Source organism: Sus scrofa, chromosome 14 (assembly GCF_000003025.6).
Source record: "Sus scrofa isolate TJ Tabasco breed Duroc chromosome 14, Sscrofa11.1, whole genome shotgun sequence".
NCBI classification, from domain to species: Eukaryota; Metazoa; Chordata; class Mammalia; order Artiodactyla; family Suidae; genus Sus; species Sus scrofa.
The window spans coordinates 50,131,769-50,157,254 of NC_010456.5; the positions used below are offsets into that span (position 1 = coordinate 50,131,769).

Below are 25,486 nucleotides of genomic sequence, written 5' to 3' on the forward strand. Positions count from 1 at the left end.
CATTCTATGGGTTGTCTTTTTCCTTTTTTTTTTTTTTTTTTTAAATGGTTTCCTTTGCTGTGCAAAAGCTTTTAAGTTTAATTAGGTCCCATTCATTTATTTTTGTTTGTTTTCATTATTGTAGGAGGTGCATCAAACAAGATATTGTTGCAATTTATGACAAAGAGTATTCTGCCTGTGTTTTCCTCTAGGAGTTTTATGGTATCTGGCCTTATGTTTAGATCTTTAATCCATTTTGAGTTTATTTTGTGTATGGTGTTGGAGAATGTTGTAATTTCATTCTTTTACACTTACCTGTCCAGTTTTCCCAGCACTACTTACTGAAGAGACTTTCTTCCATTGTATGTTCTTGCCTCCTTTGGCGTAGGTTAGCTGACCATAGGTGCTTGGATTTATTTCTGGACTTTGTGTTTTTTGTTTGTTTTAGGTTTGTTTTTTTTGTTTTTTTGTTTTTTTCATCTTTTGTCTTTTTAGGGCTGCACCCGTAGTATATGGAGGTTCCCAGGCTAGGGGTCAAATCGGAGTTACAGCTGCCGGCCTATGCCAGAGCCACAGCAATGCAGGATCCGAGCTGCATCTGTGACCTACACTGCAGCTAATGGCAACGCTGGATCCTTAACCCACTGAGCGAGGCCAGGGATTGAACCTGCAACCTCATGGTTCCTAGTCAGATTTGTTTCCACTGTGCCACAACGGAAACTCCTATTTCTGGCCTTTCTATCCTGTTGCATTGATCTGTAATTTCTGGTTTTGGGCCAGTACCATACTGGGTCTTCTTTTGTTTTATTTTTTGTTTTTTTCTTTTCCTTTATACAGCCATACTTTTGGCATATGGAATTTGCCCGGGTCAGGGGTTGAATTGGAGCTGCAGCCTATGCCACAGCCATGACAACACCGGATCCAAGCCATATCTGTGACCTACACTGCAGCTTGCGGCAATGCTGAATCTTTAACCCACTAAACGAGGCCTGGGATTGAACCTGCATCCTCTCAAAGACTGTGTTAGGTTCTTTACCTGCTGAGACACAACAGGAACTCCCACACTGTTTTGATTACTCTAGCTTTGTAGTATAGTCTGAAGTCAGGAAGTTCGATTCCTCCAGTTTGGTTTTTCTTTTTCAAGATTGCATTGGCTATTCAGGGTCTTTTGAGTGTGAATACAATTTTAAAATATTTTGCTCTAGTTCTGTGAAGAGTATCATTGGCTGTCTTGATGTGGATTGTATTCAATCTGTAGATTGCCTTGGGTAGTGTCGTCATTTTGACAATATTGACTTTTCTCAGTCTAAGAGCATGGTATATCTTTACATCTGTTTGTGTCATCTTTGATTTCTTCTATCAGTGACTTGTAGTTTTCAGAGTACAGATTAGCCAGTACCATACTGTTTTCAGAGTACAAGTCTTTTGTCTCTTTAGGTAAGTTTATTCCTAGGTATTTTATTCTTTTTGATGTGATGGTAATTGAATGCTTCATTCTTTTTTTGACATCTACTCTTTTCATTAATATGTCTTTTCTCTCCCCCTTAAAATTTTTTAAAAATTTAATTGTTGGAGTTCCCATCGTGGTGCAGCAGAAACGAATCTGACTAGGAACCATGAGGTTGCATGTTTGATCCCTGGCCTCCCTCACTCAGTGGGTTAAGGATCCAGCGTTGCCATGAGCTGTGGTGTAGGTCACAGATGTGGCTTGGATCTGGCGTTGCTGTGGCTGGCAACAACGGGAACTCCAAAATTTTAACTATTTTTAAGTACATAGTTAAATAGTACTAAATATGTTCACAGTATGTGCGAAAGATCTACAGAGCTATTTTACCTTGCAAAACTGAAACTGTACCCTTGAGGACCATCTCATTTTCTTCCCTCCAGTGCTTGGTAACCACCATTCTTCTTTCTGAGTCTGTGAGATTGACAGCTTTACATACCACATTTGAGTGGAATCATACAGTCTTTTGTGACTGGCTTATTTCATTTAACATAATGACTAGTCTCAAGGTTCATGTATGTTGTAGAATGCAGGAGAATTTCTCCTGAATACAGGAGATTCGAATCTGAATACAGTTTCTGGATGTGCTTAAGACAACATTTTTGTTATCCATTTCTCCATCAGTAGACACTCTGGTTGCTTCTACTTGGATATCATGAATAATGTGGTGAACATGGATGTGCCAGTATTTCTTTGAGGTCTTATTTTTTTATAATGATTTTTATTTTTTCTATTATAGTTGGGTTAGTATTCTGTTAGTTTTCTACTGTACAGCAAAGTAACCCAGTCTCACACACACACATATATACACATTCTTTTTCTCACAGTATCCTCCATCTTGCACCATTGCATGTGACTAGATGCAGCAGGATCTCATTGTTTATCCACTCCAATGCAATAGTTTGCATCTATTAACCCCAGATTTCTAGTCCATCCCACTCCCTCCCCATCCTCCTTGGCAACCACAAGTCTGTTTTCTAAGTCCATGAGTTTCTTTTCTGTGGAAAGGTTCATTTGTGCATATATTAGATTCCAGATACAAGTGATATCATACGGTATTTGTCTTTATCTCTGACTTACTTCACTTAGTATGAGAGTCTCTAGTTCCATCCATGTTGCTGCAAATGGCATTATTTTATTCTTTTTTATGGCTGAGTAGTATTCCATTGTGTATATATACCATATCTTCTTAATCCATTCCTCTGTCAGTGGACATTTGGGTTGTTTCCATGTCTTGACTGTTGTGAATAGTGCTGCAGTGAACACAGAGGTGCATGCGTGTTTTTCAAGGAAAGCTTTGTCTGGATATATGCCCAAGAGTGGAATTGCCAGGTCATATGGTAGTTCTATGTATAGATTTCTAAGGTATCTCCATACCGTTTTCCATAGTGGTTGTACCATGTACATTCCCACCAACAGTGCAGGAGGGTTCCCTTTTCTCCACAGCCTCTCTAGCACTTGTTATTTGTGACCTTATTAATGATGGCCATTCTGACTGGTGTGAGGTGGTATCTCATAGCAGTTTTGATTTGCATTTCTCTAATAATCAGTGATGTTGAGCATTTTTTCATGTGCTTTTTGGCCATCAGTATATCTTCTCTGGAGAAATGTCTATATAGGTCTTTCACCTGTTTTTCAGTTGGGTTGTTGGCTTTTTTTGCTGTTGAGTTGTATAAGTTGCTTGTATATTTTAAAGAGTAAGCCCTTGTCAGTTGCATTGTTTGGAACTGTTTTCTCCTATTCCATAGGTTGTCTTTTTTTTTTTTTTTTTTATGGTTTCCTTGGCTGTGTAAAAGCTTATCATTAAGTCTTTAAGCTATTTTGAGTTTATTTTTGTGCATGGTGTGAGGGTGTGTTCCAATTTGATTGATTTCCATGCAACTGTCCGGTTTTCCCAGAACCATTTCCTGAAGAGACTTTTTCCCATTTTATATTCTTGCCTCCTTTGTCTAAGATTAATTGACCATAGGTGTCTGGGTTTATTTCTTGGTTCTCTGAGATCTTATTTTGAATTCTTTGGGTTTATATGCAGAAATGGAATTACTGGATCATATATGATAATTCTATGTTTGATTTTTGGGAGAACTTCCATACTGTTTTCCATAGTCTCTCCACTACTTTATATTCCCAGCAGTGCACAAATTTTCCAGTTTCTCCACATCCTCTGCAACAGTTGTTAATTTTTTATTTTTTGATAGTGGCAAACCAGATGGGTGTGAGGAATTATCTTGTGGGTTTGATTTACATTTCTCTAATGATGAGTGATTTTGAGCAACTTGTCATATGCTTGTTGGCCATTTGTGTTTCTTCTCTGGAGAAATGTCTAATCAACTAATCCACATTCTCTTATTTTAATGTTTTTAAATTGAGCCATTCTTGAATTCCTGAGATTAAATATTACTTGGACATAATGGACTTGTTATTTTAATGTGTTGTTAAATTATACTTACTCTTTTTTGTGGTTGTTGTTTGCTTTTTAGGGTGGCACCCATGGTATATGGAAGTTCTCAGGCTAGGGGTCTAATCAAAGCTGTATCTTCTGACCTACACCACAGCTCACGGCAACACCAAATCCTTAACCCACTGAGGGAGGCCAGGGATCAAACCCACATCCTCATGAATCCTAGTCAGGTTCATTAACTGGTGAGCCATGAAGGAAACTCTCTACTTACTCTTTTTTTTTTTTTTTTTTTTTTTTTATTTTCCCACTGTACAGCAAGGGGGTCAGGTTATCCTTACATGTATACATTGCAGTTACAGTTTTTTCCCCCACCCTTTCTTACTTATTCTTTTCTGTTGATTTTCAATCTCTTGTAAAAGAGATTGTTCTTTAGTTTTGCTTTTTAGTTGTTTTTCATTATCACCAATTTTTATTTACTTATTTCTAGAGGTTATTACCTTATAGGGATGAGTTAGGAAGCTCTTTATTTTCTTAACTGTGAGCGGTTTATTTAACCTTGAATTTTGTTTTTGAAAAGAAAAGTTTCATCAGTTAAAAGAAAAAATATGAATATTTAAAATTAACTCATCCAAAAACTGTATAGTCACAGATTGGATTAAGAAGATCCCAAACTGCAATCATAAGTGGTTTGCAAGAGACACATTTCAAGCAAAAGCGGTAGCGAGGCAGTGGGTGCAGGGAGAACTCCAGGATGTGAGCAGAGATTAAATTCTTAAAGGAAAAAAAAAAGGTGGTAATGCCACAGTGATTTTAAAATAAAAACTGAGACACCAAAAAGTCCATGGTGAAGATACACCAATAAAACATATTTGCCGAATATCACAACTATACAATATATAAAAAACAAAATCAAGATATCCAAGGAGAAATGAACAAATAGTGCTATTGTGGAAACATAATGCTTTGTGATCAGTTATGTGGCAGATTGTGTAAACTAAACAGGCGGCAAAATGGAGAGAGAATAGACAGCGACAGACCAAAAACTCTTAAGTACAAGATCACCCCTTCTCTGCATGTGGGAATCAGTGAGTCTCCTCTCGTGCCTTCTCACTTGAAAGGAGTCAGTGGTTATTTCTCTCATCACAGAGTGTCCATGCAGTTGGAGGGGAACACTCTGCAGGAGCCCCTCCCCTCAGCAGTCTTGTTCTCAAAGGCAAATTTATGGAATGTTCAACCATCATGCTTCAGTAAATTAGTTGAATTTAACCAGTGTCTTAGAACTAGTTGAACCTATGTTCTCTTTTGTTCAATTTTTATAATTTGAATTATCAAAATTTTTTACTTTAGTAATATACATAAGTATAGGAGTTTCCGTTGTGGCTCAGCAGGTTAAGAATCTGACATAGTGCTCATGAGAATGCAAGTTTGATCCCTGGCCTCTGCTCAGTGGGTTAAGAATCCAGCATTGCCACAGGCTGTGGTGTATGTGGCTCAGATCCAGTGTTGCTATGGCATAGGCTGGCATTTGCAGCTCCAATTTGACCCCTGTCCTGGGAACTTCCATATGCTGTGGATGCAGCCCTGAAAAGAAAAAAAAAAATTTTTTTTAATATATAGGAGTTCCCTTCGTGGTGCAGCAGAAAGGAATCCGACTAGGAACCATGAGGTTGCAGGTTCGATCCCTGGCCTCGCTCAGTGGGTTAAGGATCCAGCGTTGCTGTGAGCTGTGGTATAGGTCGCAGATGTGGCTTGGCTCTGGTGTTGCTGTGGCTCTGGCATAGGCTTGTAGCCTGGGAACCTCCATATGCCGCAGGGTACAGCCCTAAAAGGACAAAAAAGACAATAAAGAAAAAAAAATAAAAAATACATAAATACTTAGAAATAAATATTCCCTATATTGAATAAGCTTGCTTGAACAACATATACCTTTGCCTGTCTACCTAAAAATCAGTGATTTAGGCTTTCGTGTAGCAAACCAAAGCAAAATAAGATTTGAGTAGTGATTCTTTTATTTAAGGAAATAGACTTCATTTCAGAGTATTGAGTGCAGATTATTAATGGTGTTGTGGGAAAATTAAAGCTGAGTTAGGCAAGGTCTCTGATATGGCATGGTTTTATGATAGACAGATACATTAGTAATTATCAGAATAAGTAGATTGATAAGTATTCTAAAAGCACAAACTTGAGAATAAACTTATTTATTTCCATTTTTAGCACCCTGAGGAAGCCAGAAGTAGTATGTTACTGCCTGTTTGTGTTGCATTGCTTTGATTGATGAACCAGATGTTGGTATTTGTTAATATTAAAAGCTCTTACAGAAAAGATTTGTAGAATATTGATCGTAAAGATAGTAGTACTGTTCATGATACAAATTCATTATAAAATTGAAGATATTATTGCTTCTGCTTGAAATTCTGTTAAGTCAGAACTTCAGGACAACTTGGGAGAGAACTGAGCCCTATGTTATAGTTATGAAGGTGTTTTTGTTTTTGTTTTTTTAGTCTTTTTAGGGCCACGCTCATGTCGTATGGAGGTTCCCAGGCTAGGGGTCGAACCAGTGTACACCACAGCCACAGCAATGAGGGATCCGAGCTGTGTCTGCAACCTACATTACAACTCACGGCAGTGCCAAATCCTTAACCCGCTGAATGAGGCCAGGGATCAAACCTGTGTCCTTATGGATACTAGTTGGGTTTGTTACTGCTGAGCCACGATGGGAACTCCCCAATATGAAGGTATTTTTTGAACAATACTTTCTAGGTTTTGTTAAAGACCACATAGACATCTTGATAAAATTTCTGGGGGTGGGGGTTGGTAAGACAACATCATTTTGCAGGTAAGACAAAATTGCTGTAAGCAATCAATATGTCCTCTTGGGTCCCCTTTCTTTTTGGAGAGGGTGGCCTCGCTCACGGCATGTGGAAGTTCTGGGGCCAGGGATCAAACCTGCGCACAGGGAGTTCCCGTCGTGGAGCAGTGATTAACGAGTCCGACTAGGAACCATAAGGTTTCGGGTTCGATCCCTGGCCTTGCTCAGTGGGTTAAGGATCTGGCATTGCCGTGAGCTGTGGTATAGGTTGCAGACGCGGCTCGGATCCTGTGTTGCTGTGGCTCTGGTGTAGGCTGGTAGCTACGGCTCCGATTCGACCCCTAGCCTGGGAACCTCCATATGCCATGGGAGCAGCCCTAGAAAAGGCAAAAAGACAAAAAAAAACGAAAAACAAAAACAAAACCTGAGCCACAGTAGTGACCATGCCAGATCCTTAACCCCACTGTACCACCAGGGAACAATCCCCCTTTTCATTAAAATATAGTTGACTAAATAGTACTTAGTTTTTGGTGTACAGAATAATGATGGGGCGGGGGGTGTTTGTCTTCGTCTTTTTAGGGTTGAACCCATGGCATATGGAGGTTTCCGGGCAAGGGGTCGCTGGCCTGTGCAACAGCCATAGCAATGCCAGATCCAGGCTGTGTCTATGACCTACACCTACACCATACTCACATCAATGCTGGATCCTTAATCCACTGAGAGAGGCCAGGATCGAACCTGGGTCCTCATGGATACTAGTCACATTCATTTCCACTGAGCCATGATGGGAACTCCTGATTTAGTATTTTTATAGGTTATATATTCTGTTAAAAGTTTTCCAAGATAATGGCTATAATTCCCTGTGCTATGCAGTAGATCCCTGTTGCCCTCTTGGGTCCATTTTTGTTAGGGGTGAAGATGTAGTTGATGGTCATTGGAATATTTCTGCTGAGTCAGTGGAATCTGATACAGTAGTAGGAAGCTGTTATGGAGGCAGAAACGATTCCTCTCACCGGAATGCAGCTGCTGTTAAAAACAGTGGGAAAAATGGGGGGGGGGAATCCACCCATATTCCTGGGGTTTTGAAAATGGGCAACCAGGAGTTACCTGGTGGCTCAGTGGGTTAAGGATCTGTTGTCACTGCAGTGGCTCTGGTCACAGCTGTGGCAGGTTCAGTCCCTGGCCCAGCAACTTGCGCATGCTGCAGGTATGGCCAAAGAAAGAAAGAAATTTGGTGTCCATACAGTTTCCAGGGCCAGGCCCTCTGGTGGTTCTGAGATACATAGTGTGTACTGTGGCATCCTGCTATGTCCTCCCTCACTTAGGGCCTCTTTGTGGGTGATATGCATTCTGCCTTCATGCATGTGAAACAAGTATTTGCCCAGAGTTCTAAGCAGAATACTTCACTTTGTGTTCTTTCTGCCAGGGTGTTCTGAGAACTGTTTTTAATGCCATCTCCCCTCTTTTTCAGCTCTGCTTATGATAATGTCAACAAAGTTCGAGTAGCTATCAAGAAAATCAGTCCATTTGAGCATCAGACCTACTGCCAGAGAACCCTGAGGGAGATAAAAATCTTACTGCGCTTTAGACACGAGAACATCATTGGAATCAATGATATCATTCGAGCACCAACCATCGAGCAGATGAAAGATGTGTATCCTTTTCAGGCTGTGGACTCCACTGCTCCATCACCTGGTTGAGTACACATCAAGTCTTCCACTTATCGTGGTGGAAGAAAAGTAGTCAAACATGTTTAAGGGGAAACTCTGCTCTGCTTGCCACTTACTATAACACTTGCATCATTTACTTTTTTTTTTTTCCTTGCTTCTTCCACAGCATGTGGAAGTTCCTGGGTCAGGGATCAAACCCATGCCAAGCAGCAATCCAAGTTGCAGCAGTGACAAAGCTGGGTCCTTAGCCCTCTGAACCACAAGAGAACTCCCACATCATTTACTTTTTTTCTCTGATTCATTTTATTAGTAGCTTTAGCATATTTTTTGCTGTTTATTCTATATTTTCTCAGTTTCAGTAAAGATTTCTCTAAGTGTAGTTATGGAAAATGTTGGTTAACACCTTTTCCAGTCATGATACTTCTTTTCAAGGTATGGTTTGTTGTGGTGAAAGAGCAGTAGACTAAAAGAAGGGGCCCTGTATAGCACCTGGTCAGGTCGAGATTGTCCTGATCTCAGTGTCATTTTACTTCTGGGTCCAGTTTTCTCATGTTAAAACTGAGGTACAGCCTTCATGATCTTCAAGGCTATCTCAGGTCTGAAGTTGTCATTAATTGTGACAAACGTTTAGAAATCTGGACTCAGGAGGTCCAGAGGATACTTTCTGAGTAAGGACTGCATGTGAAAGATAGAAGTGTTAAGTGTGCTCGGAGTTCCCATCGTGGCACAGTGGTTAATGAATCCAACTAGGAACCATGAGGTTCAGTGGGTTAAGGATCTGGTGTTGCCATGAGCTGTGGTGTGGGTCGCAGATGTGGCTCGAATCCCGCATTGCTGTGGCTCTGGCGTAGGCTAGCAGCACCAGCTCTGATTAGACCCCAGCATGGGAACCTCCATATGCCACGGGAGCGGCTCAAGAAAAGGCAAAAAGACAAAAAAAAAAAAAAAAAAAGAAGAAGTGTTAAGTGTGCTGGAGGAGGATCTGCCAGGAGAAAGGGTTCTGGCCAGTGCAGCATTCCTGCCAGCTTGCCCACTGTGCAGTCCGCCCCTCCAGGGAGAGGCAGTGCGCTGTCTCTAGGCAGTCTTTCCATTTTTAAACAGTTCTGTTACTAAGTTGTGATATTTTAAGTGAAATGCCTCCTTCTGCCGCCTGTTGTCCTGCTTTACCTTTTGCCTTGAAAATCAGGTCTTTTTTAGATGACTAGTTTTTAAGTCATGTTTCTTCAAATCCCATACTGTGTCTCATCTAGCATGAATCTCTAGGAGACGTATAGTATTTACAGAGAAATGAATAAAAGAAATGCAGGAAGACTTCACAGAACCTCAGGAGGAAGCAGCTACTCAGGACTCCTTCCATTAAGCTCTACTCAGTTTCCATCAGTTTCTCATTTCCCTTCTGGGCCTCATGATGTAATAATGGACCATTTGGATTCTTTCTGTTTTCAGTGCTTTGCTAGTGTAACTAGCTCTTTTGGTTGTGTTACCTTAATCTTTCCAAACAGATACATAGTACAGGACCTCATGGAAACAGATCTCTACAAGCTCTTGAAGACGCAGCACCTCAGCAACGACCATATCTGCTATTTTCTTTACCAGATCCTCAGAGGGTTAAAATATATCCATTCAGCTAACGTACTGCACCGTGACCTCAAACCTTCCAACCTGCTGCTCAACACCACCTGCGATCTCAAGGTCAGCCAGCTTATTTACTCTTAGGGTGATATTTATTGGACAAAACTCGTTTTGCTGGAGAATGTTTATTTATATATAATTTTTTATTTTATTTTTCTTTTCAGGGCCACAGATATCATGAAAGAATGTAGATTCATTCTAATAAAAATGCACTTGAATTTAAGAGGACCTAGATAAATGAAATGACATTCCATGTTCATGGATTGGAAGACTTAATATTGTTAAGATGGCAGTGTTTTCAAATTTGATCTACTGATGTAGTGGAATCCCTATCAAAGCCCCAGGTGGCTTCTTTTGCAAAAATGGACAGGCTGATCCTGAAGTGCAATAGAAATTCAAGAGACCCAGAGTAGCTAAGACAATTTTATGAAAGGGCAGAGTTATAGGACTCACACTTTCTGATTTCAGAACTTACTACCAAGCTGCGGCAATCAAGAGTAGGCATATAGATCACTGGAATAGAACTCCGAGTCAGTAAATAAACCCATATGTTTATGAGTAACTGACTTTTTTTTTTTTGGGCCACTCTGTGACATATGGAGCTTCCCGGCCAGGGATCAGATCCAAGCCTTAGTTATGACGTAAGCCAAAGCTGCAGCAGCAACAGATCCTTAACCCACTGTGCTGGGCCAGGGATTGAACTTGTGTCCCAGCTCTCCCAACATGCTACTGATCCTGTTGCACCACAGTGGGAACTTCTTGATTAACTGACTTTTTTTTTTTTTTTAAGGGCCAAACCCATGACATGTGGAAGTGCCCAGGCTAAAGGGTCAGATTGGAGCTACAGCTGCTGGCCTACTCCGCAGCCACAGCAATGCGTGATCCAAGCTGTGTCTGTGACCTACACTACAATTCACAGCAACACCAGATCCCCAACCCACTGATCGAAGCCAGGGTTTGAACCCTACACCCTCACCGATACTGTCAGATTCATTTCTGCTGCACCACAACAGAGGCTCCTTTTTTTTTTTTTTTTTTTTTTTTTTCCCCAATTAACAAATTTTTGAGAAGAGCACCAAGAACATTACTAAGGAAAGAATAGTCTTTTCACCAAATGGTGCTGGGGGACCACATGCAAAAAAATGGGGCTGGGCACCTCCTGGCCCTACAAAAATTAACTCAAAATGCCACAATCAGAGACCTAAACTGAAGGGCGAAAACTAGAATACACTTTAAAAAACATGGGAGTAAATTTTTACAATCTTGTATTAGGCCAAGTTCTTAGACATGACACCAAAACACAACATTGTTTTTTTTTTTGTCTTTTGTCTTTTGTCTTTTGTTGTTGTTGTTGTTTTTTGTCTTTTGTCTTTTTTGTTGTTGTTGCTATTTCTTGGCATATGGAGGTTCCTAGGCTAGGGGTTGAATCGGAGCTGTAGCCACCGGCCTCCGCCAGAGCCACAGCAACGCGGGATCCGAGCCTTGTCTGCAACCTACACCACAGCTCACGGCAACGCTGGATTGTTAACCCACTGAGCAAGGGTGGGGACCGAACCCGCAACCTCATGGTTCCTATTCGGATTCGTTAACCACTACGCCACAACGGGAACTCCACAACATTGTTTTTTTAAAAAGTGGATGTCAGGGAGTTCTCGTCGTGGCTCAGTGGTTAACGAATCTGACTAGGAACCATGAGGTTGCGGGTTTGATCCCTGGCCTTGTTCAGAGGGTTAAGGATCCGGCATTGCCGTGAGCTGTGGTGTAGGTTGTAGATGTGGCTTGGATCCCGCGTTGCTGTGGCTCTGGCGTAGGGCAGTGGCTACAGCTCTGATTCGACCCCTAGCCTGGGAATCTCCATATGCTGTGGGAGCGTCCCAAGAAATGGCAAAAAGACAAAAAAAAAAAAAAAGGTGGACGTCAGGAGTTCTCTTACGGTGCAGCAGGTTAAGGATCTGGTATTGTCACTGCAGCAGCTTGGGCCACTGCTGTGGCTGGGGTTCAGTCCCTGATCTAGGAACTTCCATATGCCACAGCCATGGCCAATAAGTAAAAATTTTAAAATGGATTTCATCAAGATTAGAAACTTGCGCTACAAACTAAACCATAAAGGAAGTGAAAAGATAACCCACAGAATAAGAGGAAATATTTATGTCATATATCTGATAAGAGACTTTATATCTAAAGTATATGAAAAACTCTTACAACTCAACAACTAAAAGATAAATAGCCCTATTTAAAAGCTAGCAAAGGATCTGAAAAGACCAAGGACCTGAAGAAGATATACAAATGACCAATAAGTACATGAAAAGATACTTGACAGCCTTAGTCAGTGGGGAAATGCAGATCATACCCACAGTGAGATTCCGTGTCATACACACTAGAATGATACAATCAAAATGACAATCAAAATGTCAGATGATAGATGTTGGCAAGAGTCCCACTCCTCGGTGTATACCTAAGTGGAATGAAAATAGGCATCCACATGCAGGCTAGTACACAGATACTTATAAGAACCCAAAGGTGGAAATAGTCCTGATGTCCAGTAGATGATGGGTAAATCAAATGTGGTGGGTCTGCACAGAGAAATGAAGCAATGATGCATGCTGATAACACAGATGAGTCTTGCAGATGTTACTGTGTGAGAGAAGCCGGTCATAAAACACTGCACAGTGTAGAACATTTGAGTCTAGAGTTAGAAGGTAGATTAATGGTTGCTGTGGAACCACTGGTGGGATTGGGAGGTGGGAGAGGCTGCTAATGGGCTCAAGGTGATAAAAATGTTCTAAAACTAGATAGTGGTGATTTATAGCCCTGTGATTAGAATGCCAAAAACGACTGAAGTGTACGCTTTAAATGGGTGAATTGTATGCTATGGAAATTATATCTCAATGAGGTGGTTTGAAAAGTATGTATTGGAGTTTCCACCATGGCTCAATGGGTTAAGACTCTAACTACAGTGGCTTGGGTCACTGTGGTGGCACAGGTTTGATCCCTAGCCTGGCCCAGTGGGTTAAAAGAACTGGTATTGCTGCAGCTATGGCCTGGATTCAGTCCTTGGCCTGGGAACTTCCACAGGTCATGAAATCTGAAAATTCTATCAGCTCAGTAGCTTGATAAACAGTAGATTGTAGTACTGTCCACTGTAGCTGGGGTTCCAAAAGGAAAGGTGTACAAACACAAAGGAGAAGGGTGAGCTGGTTTTGGCCGGGCCATGAGGCATCAGAGAGAAGGTAGGGGGAGTTCCCATCATGGCTCGGGGGAAATGAATCTTTACGAGGATCCAGGGGGATGTAGGTTCGATCCCCGGCCTCACTCCTTGGGTTAAGAATCTGGCGTTGCCGTGAGCTATGGTGTAGCTCGTAGGCGCAGCTTGGATCCAGTGTTGCTGTGGCTGTGGAGTAGGCTGGCAGCTGTAGCTCTGATTTGACCCCTAGCCTGGGAACCTTCATATGCCTCGGGTGTGGCCCTAAAAGGACAAAAAAGAAAGAAGGTGGGGTCATGATGTCCCTCTCAATGTGTCAGACTTTCACTGGGTGAGTGGCTCAGTTGGACACAGAATTTTGTAGGGAGGAGAAGCGGCAGAAATAAGCAAGAGATGAGTGCACAAATATGGAGGCCCGCTCTGTGTGGCTGCAACTTCAGGTGGGTAGTGGGGAGTCACCGATGTATCAGTTGTGGAGAACCATCTGGAACTATCTGAAAGGCAGTGTAAGAGTTCCTGTTGTGGTACAGTGGGTTAATGATCTAGCTCGTCTCTGGGGCGTTTCCAGTTTGATCTCCTGCCCAGCACTGTGGGCTAAGGATTCAGCACTGCCGCAGATGTGGTTCAGATTTAATCCATGGCCTGGGAACTTCCATATACAGCAGGTGCAGCCCAAAAGAGAAAATAAATGAATGAATGAATGAATCAATGGCAGTGGGTCCTGTCATCAGGGTCAGCTGATCCACTGTTCTTGGGCGGTAGACATCATGTGAGCAGTTGTGAAGATGGTGTCCTGCATCAGATACGGTTGGATTGGACCTTGTCACCTCTCAGGGGCCTTCTGCATGAGTCATGGGGCATAGCCAGGTCCCTTCCCTGGAGTCTGTGCAAGAGCAAGCCAGGCCAGCACAGGAGTGTCTCTTAGTGATTTTCTTGAAAAGTTACAGAGAATACTTTTCATGTCTCCTACTGCTTTTCCTTTTTCTTTATTTCTTGCCATGGCCATCCTGTTATGGGAGATTGGTTTTGTTTGCTTTTGGAGAGACATTCTTAATGAGTATTTTAAGTGTGTAATATATCTGGGGAAAGTTGACTCTTACTTTTACTTGAAAATGCTTGTCCTTAAGAAGAAAAACAGGACTAGACTACTTTGTTGTCTTCTCACTGTGGACTTGTCTTTACCTAGGGCCCTTTTGTTCACTCAGATGCACACCCACAATGATATATGTGTGTTGGCCATCTGCACAATCCAGGCATTGTTTTCAAAACCCAATTTAACACACACTCAGAAACACAATAGGATGTTTTAGATATTTGCAGCAGCACAGTTCACCCACGTTTAAAATGTCCATATGGGGTGTGCATCATCCACACAGGCATGAATATTCAGGAGAGAATCTCATGGTAGAGATGAGCGTGGTGTGTGGCCAAGTCATGGACTTGCTGTGGCGAGTGTGTCTTACAAGCAGGGCAGGTGCCCACATGAGAGCAGAGGGCATGCGCAGGGGAAGGGGAGCTCTGGAGTCACCCAACGGCCTCAGACCTTGAGGTCACCATCCTGCTGTGCCTAGAACCTTTGTAACCTGTGGCCTTACTGACTTTTTGTTATTGAGGTCCTTGGCAGTTGTGTCACTTCCTTTCTCCATTAGCCTCTGCGTTCCTGAGGCACTTCCTACTCCTGAGCCCTCAGGATATCCGCTCTTCTGAGCATCTTAGACCTTGAACCAATAAGGCCCACAGCAGTACACTTTCATTTTGGCTTCTAGAAACTGCTTTGTTATCTGAAGCCCTGAGACCCAGCAGACGCTGGCCTCTCAGGGCTCCTGGGACACTCTCCTTGTAGACTTCCTCTTTATTTCTCAGGACCCACAGAAAAACAAGGACTAGAGGCCCCATTTGGAGAGTCCGCTAGCATATTTTTAGTGAAACTGCTAGGTGAGTGTGGTCTTCAGTAGCTCTTGTCCTCACTGTTTGCAAGGCGGAGCCCACAGCAGTCCCATTAGGAGCCCCACTATGCTAGGATCACAGCGCATGTGGTTCTGGCTGTGCCTGGGAAGGAGCCCTGTGTCCTTGGGGTCTCTTTTGTCTTATCAGAATTTGAATTTACTTAACCCAGAAAGTAGCCAGGTAGGAGTGCTCTAGGTTGTTTTAATTTCTTGTACCATATCCTAGTTGTCTGCTATCCTTCGTATGAAATTGTAATGAATTTTATTGCTTTTTTATTTTGCCTTGGCAGGTTTTTTGTTAATTGCATATATTAGCTTTTGGTGCTACAGTGTTAAGAGAACTTAAAAAAAAAAAAAAAAAAAATCAGGAGTTCACACTGTGCCGCAGTGGGATCGACACAAGCTTTGATCCCCAGTCCAGCACAGTGGGATCTGGCATTGCTGCAGCTAGGGGTCAAATTGGAGCTGTAGCCACAGGCCTACACCAGAGCCACAGCAACGCGGGATCCGAGCCGCATCTGCAACCTACACCACAGCTCACGGCAACACCAGATCCTTAACCCACTGAGCAAGGGCAGGGATCGAACCCGCAACCTCATGGTTCCTAGTCGGATTCGTTAACCACTGCGCCACGACGGGAACTCCTCATGAGCTTTTCCATTCAAGACTGTGAATGGAGTTGTGAAATCTTTTAGAGGTCTAAATGCTGTATCTCCCTCTTTATTGTTTAAGTTGTAATCAATCATTTTTGAGACCCTGCTGGTTCTATGCCCTGTACTAGATGTGGAGGATACAAATAATCCCTCTTACACCAGCTCATGACTCTGATAATTGGTAACTAAAGGGTAAGGATCAAATACTTTTCTATCTTTATAGTAGGATCTGTGCATCAGGGTAAACAAATAGTCCCAGTTGATGCATGGTGCCTCTTCCTTAAAATAAATGCCAGCTAATAAATGCAGAGGGATAATAAAATTAGAAAAGTCCACACTTTGCAACCTCCATTGAAATCACTGAATTGTGTAGTGTAGCCCCTAGATCCTCTGCTCACTCTGCTCAGACCCCAGTCCCTGGGTAGGCTGCCGCCTCCTCCCCACCTTGGAGCCCTGTCCACCCACCAGTGCTACATTCCTCCCCAGCCATCTCAGCCCCCCGGGCCACAGGGCCCCACCTGATGGTTTCCAGACAGAAAGCACCTGCACGTTTAACCCTCTTTCTCTCCTTTTTTTTTTTTTTTTTTTTTTTTTTGTCTTTTTGTCTTTTTGCCATTTCTTGGGCCGCTCCCACGGCATATGGAGGTTCCCAGGCTAGGGGTCGAATCAGAGCTGTAGCTGCCAGCCTACACCAAAGCAACGCAGGATCCAAGCCTCATCTGCAACCTATACCACAGCTCACAGCAACGCCAGATCATTAACCCATTGAGCAAGGGCAGGGATCGAACCCACAACCTCATGGTTCCTAGTCGCATTCGTTAACCACTGCACCACAACGGGAACTCCTCTCTCCTTTTTTTAGAGCTGCACCCGCAGCATATGCAAGTGCCCAGGGTAGGGATTGAATTGGAGCTACAGCTATCAGCCACAGCCACATCAAGGCAGGATGCGAACCACGTCTGTGACCTACACCATAGCTCACGGCAACGCCAGATCCTTAAGCTACTGAGCGAGGCAAGGGATCCACAATAGGAACTCCTTTGCTCTCATTTTATAGAAGTAGCTGTATTGCAGCATTCAGCGTGTTGGACCAGTCTTCCCTAGTGAAGGAGTGCTACTAATTCTAGTTTATTTTTCCTTCTTCACCTTGCCTCTTAAAAACAGTGTGATTTTATTAACATTATTAAGTGTTAGTGTGAGATTTTAGCCCTGGTAGTGCTATACCCTGATTTTTATTTTTAAGATATTATCAGTAGTTCAGGAGTTCCTATTGTGGTGCAGTAGAAAAACAAATCTTGTCTCAGAACCATGAGGTTGCGGGTTTGATCCCTGGCCTCATTCAGTGGATTGAGGATCCAGCGTTGCCAGGAGCTGTGGTGTAGGTCACAGACGCGGCTCGGATCTGGCATTGCTGTGGTGTAGGCTAGCAGCTGTAGCTCCAATTAGACCCCTAGCCTGGGAACCTCCATATGCTGAGAGTGCGACCCTAGAAAGACAAAAGACCTAATGGAGTTCCGGTCGTGGCACAGTGGTTAACGAACCCGACCAGGAACCATGAGGTTGCAGGTTTGATCCCTGCCCTTGCTCAGTGGGTTAAGGATCTGGTGTTGCCGTGAGCTGTGGTGTAGGTTGCAGACGCGGCTCGGATCCTGCATTGCTGTGGCTCTGGTGTAGCCTGGAGACTACAGCTCCGATTGGACCCCTAGCCTGGGAACTTCCATATGCCGCTGGAAGTGGCCCTGGAAAAGGCAAAAAGACCAAAAAAAAAAAGATAAGACCCCCCCCCCAAAAAAAGATATTATTTATCAATACTTCAGATATTGTGAAAAGTGGTCAGTACTAGAGTCTCTGCCAGTTAATCCACCTCAGTTGTGCTTCTTACAGACATTTGAAATAAGGTGTTTATTCACCTGGTGGTAAGAGCCCCCTATATATAGGACACTAGGAATAAAAAGTTAGTCAAGGAGTTCCCGTCTTGGCGCAGTGGTTAACGAATCCGACTAGGATCCATGAGGTTGCGGGTTCGATCCCTGGCCTTGCTCAATGGGTTGAGGATCATGGCATTGCCATGAGCTGTGGTGTAGGTTGCAGATGCGGCTCGGATCCCGCGTTGCTGTGACTCTGGCATAGGCCGGTGGCTACGGCTCCAGTTGGACCCCTGGCCTGGGAATCTCCATATGCCATAGGAGCGGCCCTACAAAAGGCAAAAAGACCAAAAAAAAAGTTGAATATTGTCTTAGAGGCAGAACAGTTTCTGCCCAGTGACATAAGCAAGATCACTGAGGAATAAGCAAATAATAATGGCAGATGCCTCTTAAAACACGTTCTGTTCAGGACCTTTCCAGCCGCTTCTTGTCTGATATGTGGCCACTGCCTTCCAGATTGTTGTGAGGATTATCTAAGCCCGAGTTTGTAGAGTAAATCAACTATAATAAAAAAAATTTTTTTTAAATAAAAAAGAATGAGTTTGTAGAATTCCAGCAAAGATTCCGCCACATGGTAATGGTAGCAATTACTTATCATCATTTATTGCTTTTGTCTTTTTGTGTTTTATGTTTTGATACTGAGTTGGTTAGAATCTCTTAATAGGTATCCTGCTTTTTTTCTCTTTTAGATCTGTGACTTTGGGTTGGCCCGTGTTGCAGATCCAGACCATGATCACACAGGGTTCCTGACGGAGTATGTCGCCACACGTTGGTACAGGGCTCCAGAAATTATGTTAAATTCCAAGGTAAGGACCAAGTTTCCATAAAAAGAAACCAGGAAGCAAAAGAACTGTGGACGTGAGTTACAGTCAGCCTTCCTCTCAGTAAGCCAGTTTCCACCTGGTCTGAGGCTTGGCCTCTCTGGCCAGGACCAAGGTGCTATCCCAGTTTCCTGTTCAGCACAGAACTTCTGGGCCCTGAGTTGTGGCCTTTCCACTGCAGCTGGGATAGTGCTGCTGTGTTACAGGATTGGAGGGTGCGCCTCTCCGATCACTGCATCCCACCCTTGGTCAGCTCTCCCCAAGTCTTGCCGGGGGCAACTTTCACTTTTGCGGTCATGTTCTCATAGCTGGGAGGGGTGGTGCTGCTATCGCTGGGCAGCCCTCAGGGAGGGACGCCCTGTAGATTCTTGTCCAGCCCAGAGAAAGAGGGGATCCCCCAGTGTGACTACGCATGGTGATCAGAAGTGTGAGTGCTGACCAGTGTCTCTGCACTGTTCACATCCACTGTCATCATAATAACCTCTGTGGCTTTTCTCCCTGTTTGGTTTATATGCTGCGTTGTTGCTTTAGTCTCCTTCAGTAGTTCCTCAGCTTTTCTTGACCTCGATGTTCTTGAAGGATGCGGGCTAGCTCTTTTTTAGCACATACCTCAGTTTTGTGTCGTGCATTTGGGCCATGAATAGTCTAGAGACCGTGTTTCTGTCCTGTCAAGGGGCACACCTGGTTTGTGTTAGTGTTGAGGAAGTTCACGTTAGTGTTTGGGAAGGTTGAACATCTTAAAACCAAATTATTATTTGTCTCTCCATGCGATCTTCATTGATTGCTGAATTACGAAGCCAAAGGAGAAGCTGACCCTCAGTGGCCCCTTGCCTATGTGCAGGAAGGTCCCGTGTCATGGAGAGCCACAGTCACACTCATCTTGTCTTTTTTCCCGCTGCAGGGCTACACCAAGTCCATCGACATCTGGTCTGTCGGCTGCATCTTGGCAGAGATGCTCTCCAACAGGCCCATCTTCCCGGGGAAGCATTATCTCGACCAGCTGAACCACATTCTGGGTAAGCTTTCTGAGCATGCTCAGCCTGTGATGGGCAGGAACTTTCTTATCTTCTTTGATGAGGGAAGAAAGCATTGGGAGGTGGTGAGAGGACTTTGGTACCAGGGTCCCTTCCGCCCCACTCCTGATGGGTGAGATTGCTTTACTTTGGCTTTGATGATTAACAGCTAATTATTTTATCTGATAGGTATTCTTGGATCCCCATCACAGGAAGACCTGAATTGTATAATAAATTTAAAAGCTAGAAACTATTTGCTTTCTCTTCCACACAAAAATAAGGTGCCATGGAACAGGCTGTTCCCAAATGCTGACTCCAAAGGTAAATAGGATTTCATTGATTATTTTTCTTAGGTTTAGCTTATATTTGTTTTCTTCAATAAAGCATGAGGTCACTCTGTAGTTATCGGATAATGCTTTTGGTGTTGCTCTTCATTGCTTTCCCCCGTTTATTTAGGAGTGGTGGCTACAGGCTAAGGGGGTGTGCAGGGGAGTGTCTTGTTTTCTGCTTTCTAAAGTCAGGTTTATCGTAGAGTAATTTACATAGAGTAAAACTCACCCATTTTAGTTGTGCAGGTCTTTGGATTTTAACAGATGGGTACAGTCCTGTAACTTCCACCACAGATAAGATATGGAGTGTTTCCATCATCCCCAGAAGTTGCTTCCTGCCCCTTTGTAATCAGCTCCCTTGCCAGGTCCCTAACCGTGTCTACTCTGATCTCTGTCCCAATAGCTTGGCCTTTTCCAGAATGTCATAGCAATTCAGTGATGTCATATGTAGCCTTTGATATCTGGACTCTTCCACTCAGTATCATGCATGTGAGATTTAAGTTTGTACTGGTGCCTGTCAGTCTCCTCAGCAAATGGTGCTGGAACATTTGTGTGCAATAAAATAAATAAATAAATAACATAGACCTAAATATAAGGACTACAACTATTCAGCTCTGAGAAGAGAATAGGATAGAGTCTTTGTGACCTTAAGTTAGGTGAAGATTTCTTAGATATGATACCAAGAACATGTTCCATTTAAAAAAACAGTGATACATTCGACTTTAGCAGCATAGGAATCAGGAGGAGGAGAGATCCTCAGAGAATCTGTGGGGTCTAAGTCATTTGAGTCTCTGGAGGGCAGTTTGGCAGTTGTGTCACATGTCTTTTATTCCAACAGTTCTGGGTATTGAACCTTTTTGGGTTTGCCAACCAAGTAAGGGAGAAGTGGCATTTTTGTTTTTCTTTAATTAAAAGTGAGGGTGAATATGAATATTTTTTCACGTGTTTGTTAGAAATTTTCTGACTGCTTAGTCCCTTGAACCAGTAGTATTGTAGATTTCTCTCCAAAATTACTCCAGTGAGGTGGAAGAAATGATTATTATTCAGCAGATGGTACTGGGCTAGTTGAATAGCTTTTTGGAAGAAAATCAGTTTAAATCATTACTCACACATCAAAGTGATTCCCAAGAGAATGCATAAAATACTTTTTAAAAAATCATAGTTTAAAAACTAACAATATTTGGAGTTCCCATCATGGCTCAGTGAAAACGAATCTGACTAGCATCCATGAGGATGCAGGTTCGATCTCTGGCCTCACTGAGTGGGTTAAGGATCCACCGTTGCCATGAGCTGTGGTGTAGGATGTGCCGAGAGAAGTGTGGGTCAGCAGGCAGGAAGGGGGATCCACGTGTGGGTAGAGAAGGGCTGAGAAGTCTCTCCCAGAGCTGCTGGGGGCCTCAGTGAGATGAAGAGTCTTGAGTTCTTGGCAGAGTGCTCCTTAGGCCTCTGAGGTCCCAAATTCTTCCAGGGGGTCGTGAGCTTAAAACCACTTTCTTAACAGCACTTGAATGTTTTTTACTCTTTCTCTCTGCCCACCTGCCTTGGAGCAGAGGGAGACTGCCAGCACCTGAGCTTTTGAGAGTCTGGCTCTGAGATCAGAAAGCTGGAGAAGCACTGCAGCGGTGGCTTAGTCCGCAAGGCGGCCATTCTCTCTGGCCCTGCTCAGAACTTCTAGTTGAGGATGGAGTTGACAGGTGGCATCCCTGACTTGGGATGGGATTGTTGCTGGGTAGGTGAGGTGGGCACTGCTAGTCAGGTGCCCCCCCCCCCGACCTAGGTTAGAGGGAGAATGTGGCATTCTGGGGGCTGTCAGGGAGTCAGGAGTGCTGTTGGTCGTCATCCAGGCCTTGAAGAGACTTCAGTCTTTGAGGGGAAATAAAATCTGCATCCAGGGAAGCATATGCACAAGCAGCATGATTCATGCCGTCTGAGCCGTGCCAGTGGGTGGCAGAGCCGTGTGGGAGGCAGGAGGCCAGGCACTCTGACTGTAAGATCAGCACTGCCAGCTGCCTCCCATTTCTCTCTCCTTCCCCTTCTGTAGGTATGCAGTGCAGAAATAGCACTTGCACTCAGAAGAGGCTAGAGATTCAGTGATTTTTCAAATAGCCAAAAAAAAAAAGCTCTCCCTTTGAAGTTGCTTGGAGGTTTAAGGCCTGGGGTTTAACTCAAAGAAACTAAAGGGTCTGCTTTGGAGATGGTTGCCTCAGCAGAGCATCCAACTGCCTTGGAGGGCTTCCCCCATGCACTCTCAGCAGACTCAGGGCATAGGAATAATGTTGCTGGGATCTGTGGCTAGCCCTCTGGTGTCCTGACTCAGACCAAAGTATCTAATCTTATTTAAGTACATCCTGGGGCAGTGTCCTTGAGCTCTGGGGGAGGGGTTTGGGAGCAGGAAATGAGGCAGGTTTTAGTACCTGTGACAGCAGGTGTGTGGTGTGGTCTCAGGTCTACCAGGTGTTCTGTGGGACTCAGATTTGAGCCAGAGGTGCCCAACTCTTTGACCGTCATGGTGCAGTGTCCTGACACGTGGAGAGGCTCCTTGGAAGCCTACCCTCTTTGAGGCCCCAAGACCTCATGTCCTGCTGCAGGATGACACCTTCTGTTGCCCACAGTGTGCCTCAGTCTGTATCCAGATTCCTAAGAGCCACCTCTTCTCTGAAAAGTTCACTAGCCTGTGAGGCAGATGTCATTGTTCTCTGATTTCCTAAGGAATGCTTGTGAGTATGTGTTGCAAAGATTATAGATAGAGGAGTTCCCTGGTGGCCTATAGTGGTTAAGGATCTGGTGTTGTCGCTGCTGTGTTCCCTTGGCCTGGGAACTTTAGCATGCTTCAGGCATGGCCCCCCAAAAAGATGATAGGTAGAGGCAAAAATTAATTTGAAAATGTACTGTTTGTAGACAGATTCATTATGTATACTTAAAAAAATTTTTTTTAAAAATCCTACTAGAGTACCCTTGTGGTGCAGCAGGTTAAGGATCCAGCATTGTCACTCCAGTGGCTTAGATGCTGCTGTGGCTCAGGTTTGAGCTCTGGCTCAGGAATTTCCACATGCTGTGGGGTGCAGCCAAAGAAAACCTACTTTTTGTCTACACTTTCCCTTTACACACACACTTTTTTTTTTTTTTTTTTTTTTTCTGTCTTGGTCACCCCTCGGCATATAGAGTTCCTGCGACAGGTATTAGATCTAAGCCCCAGTTGTAACCTACACTGCAGTGGTAGCAGTGCCGGATCCTTTAAACCATTATGCCAGGCTGGGGATTGAACCTGTGTCCAGGAACTACAGAGACACCACTGATCCCGTTGTACCACAGCAGGAACTCCCTATACTTCACTTTCTAGACATGAGAAAAGTCTTTTGTTACATGGAATTTCTCATTTGGCCAACATTGGGTTTACCACATTGATTTATATCTACTCTTGAAGATGGATGGGCGTGGGACCCAGAGCTGAGCCCGCCTGTGCACCCTGCCAGAAACCTCAGGCTGCAGGGTGCCTCGGCCACACCTCTCTCCAGGTTGACATCCTGGCACATGAGCAGTCACCTCAGAAAGTTTACTGTCTGCTGCTCCCAAGGGGTGAATACGTTTGTCAGTGAGTAAATGACTACAGTGGTTTTCCATTACCATTCTCCTCTTACAGCTTAGTAGCTGAAGCTGCTGATTTGTAGATGGATGGGGTTGATAACCTTGTAAGAAGTTATCACTGTAAGGAACACGGCTTCATTATGTAAATGCCAGGGTTTTTTTAGCGTCCATACATTCTCCTTAATATTACCTGTGGAGTTCTCTGATACTCTAGTGGTTAGGTCTTGGCCCTCTCACTAGGGTTCAATCCCTGGTCTGGGAAATGTGACCCCACATCAAGACACTACATGCCGTAGCCAAAAAAAATTTTAAATTACCTAGTAGTTTTTATATTTGTTTCTGGGAGCCCTGGAATTCTCAGCAGTGTTCCAGCGCTGTGAGCACCACTGGTCTGAGCATCATTAGATAAGGAGAGGCATTTCTGAAAAAAAAAAAAAAAAAACCCTTTTTTACTGCTACCAGAACAGTAATGTGTATTCTTTCTCTTTGAAGCCTTCTCTTGACACTACATACAAGAAGTGTTTTGTCACATTGTCCTTCACCCTTGTCCCAGCCACTGTCAGCCACACCTTTGGGCTGTGCTCACAGCCTGAGGTGGTGCCAGGATACTCCTTCAGAGGCCCGCAGGGCAGGCCATGGAGTAGCCACCCTTCCATCTCCTTCCTGCTCATCCCCCACTTGAGAAAAAGTCGTGTTCCAGACTGACTGCCAGCCAGGTCGAGAGAGTACTTTTGGTTTTGGGCCTTGGAAAAAGATGCCGAGTAGGCCAGGGGTGCCTGTGCTTTCCACATGCCTCAGCCAGGACTGGAAGGAGGTGGCTGAAACCATGGGAGGATGGGAGCCTTTGCAGAAGGACTTTGGAGTTTGACTTAAGAGCAGTACACGTGTGGAGTTCCTGTCATGGCTCATCGGTTAACGAACCCAACTAGCATCCATGAGGATGCAGGTTCGATCCCTGGCCTCACTCAGTGGGTTAAGGATCTGGTGTTGCCGTGAGCTGTGGTTTAGGTCTCAGACTTAGCTCAGATCCAGCATTGCTGTGGCTGTGGCATAGGCCGGAAGCTACACTCCGATTCAACCCCTAGCTTGAGAACATCCATATGCTAAGGCTGCAGCCCTAAAAAAAGGAAAAAGAAGAAGGTGGAGTTCCTGTCATGGTGCAATGGTTAACAAATCCAACTAGGAACCATGTGGGTTAACGATCCGGCGTTGCTGAGAGCTGTGGTGTAGGTCACAGACGTAGCTAGGATCCTGCATTGCTGTGGCTCTGGCGTAGGCCAGCTCCGATTAGACCCCTAGCCTGGGAATCTCCATATGCCGTGGGATCGGCCCTAGAAAAGGCAAAAAGACAAAAAAAAGAAGAAGAAAAGAAAGAGCAGCACTTGTGTGAAACCTCTGCAAAGCAGAACAGTTTTTAGGCCTCTTTGCCAAGCACATCCCCTTCCTGAGCCTGGGTCTGCTGCTGTCAGAGGGTTGGATCAGGAAGCTCGCAGGTGGGGTGGGCTCCCGTGTGCTGGCTGTTCTCCCAAGGCCATGCTTGTGTTGCTCAGCTGTCCTGTGGTCGGTTATCCTGAACAGGAAGTGGGAAGTGTATCAGTGACTTTTTCCTTTGGCTTTTCACCACCACAAAACTTGTCTCTTTGTAGCTCTGGATTTACTGGACAAAATGTTGACATTCAACCCTCACAAGAGGATTGAAGTAGAGCAGGCTCTTGCCCACCCATACCTGGAGCAGTATTATGACCCAAGTGATGAGGTAAGTGCCCGCGCCACAGACTTTCCTCCAGGCCCCGACACTGGGCCAGGGGAATGGCAGGGATCTGAGGACATTGTCATGGTCTGTGAAAGGAAGAGACTCGGGGCTGCAGTGCCCACCTGCAGGTTGTGGGGGGACAGGTCAGCTGGGACAGTTCCACTTGGTGGCTTGGTGTCTCCTGTGCCTCTCTGCAGACACAGGAGCCTATGAGCAGTTACGGGCCCAGAAGTGCATGAGCGAGTCTCCGGCGCCCTCCAGGTG

General features: G+C 44.2%; 1 protein-coding gene across 2 annotated transcripts in view; it reads left to right on the top strand.

The window, feature by feature from the left end:
* The window catches only part of MAPK1 (mitogen-activated protein kinase 1), an 82,450-nt gene that overhangs the window by 48,690 nt on the left and 8,274 nt on the right, over window positions 1-25,486 (top strand). For both annotated transcript variants that reach the window (XM_021071922.1, NM_001198922.1), the window contains 6 exon segments: window positions 8,165-8,347; window positions 9,866-10,055; window positions 18,411-18,527; window positions 19,444-19,558; window positions 19,745-19,876; window positions 25,116-25,225. In XM_021071922.1, the coding sequence (XP_020927581.1) occupies window positions 8,165-8,347; window positions 9,866-10,055; window positions 18,411-18,527; window positions 19,444-19,558; window positions 19,745-19,876; window positions 25,116-25,225 (847 nt within the window).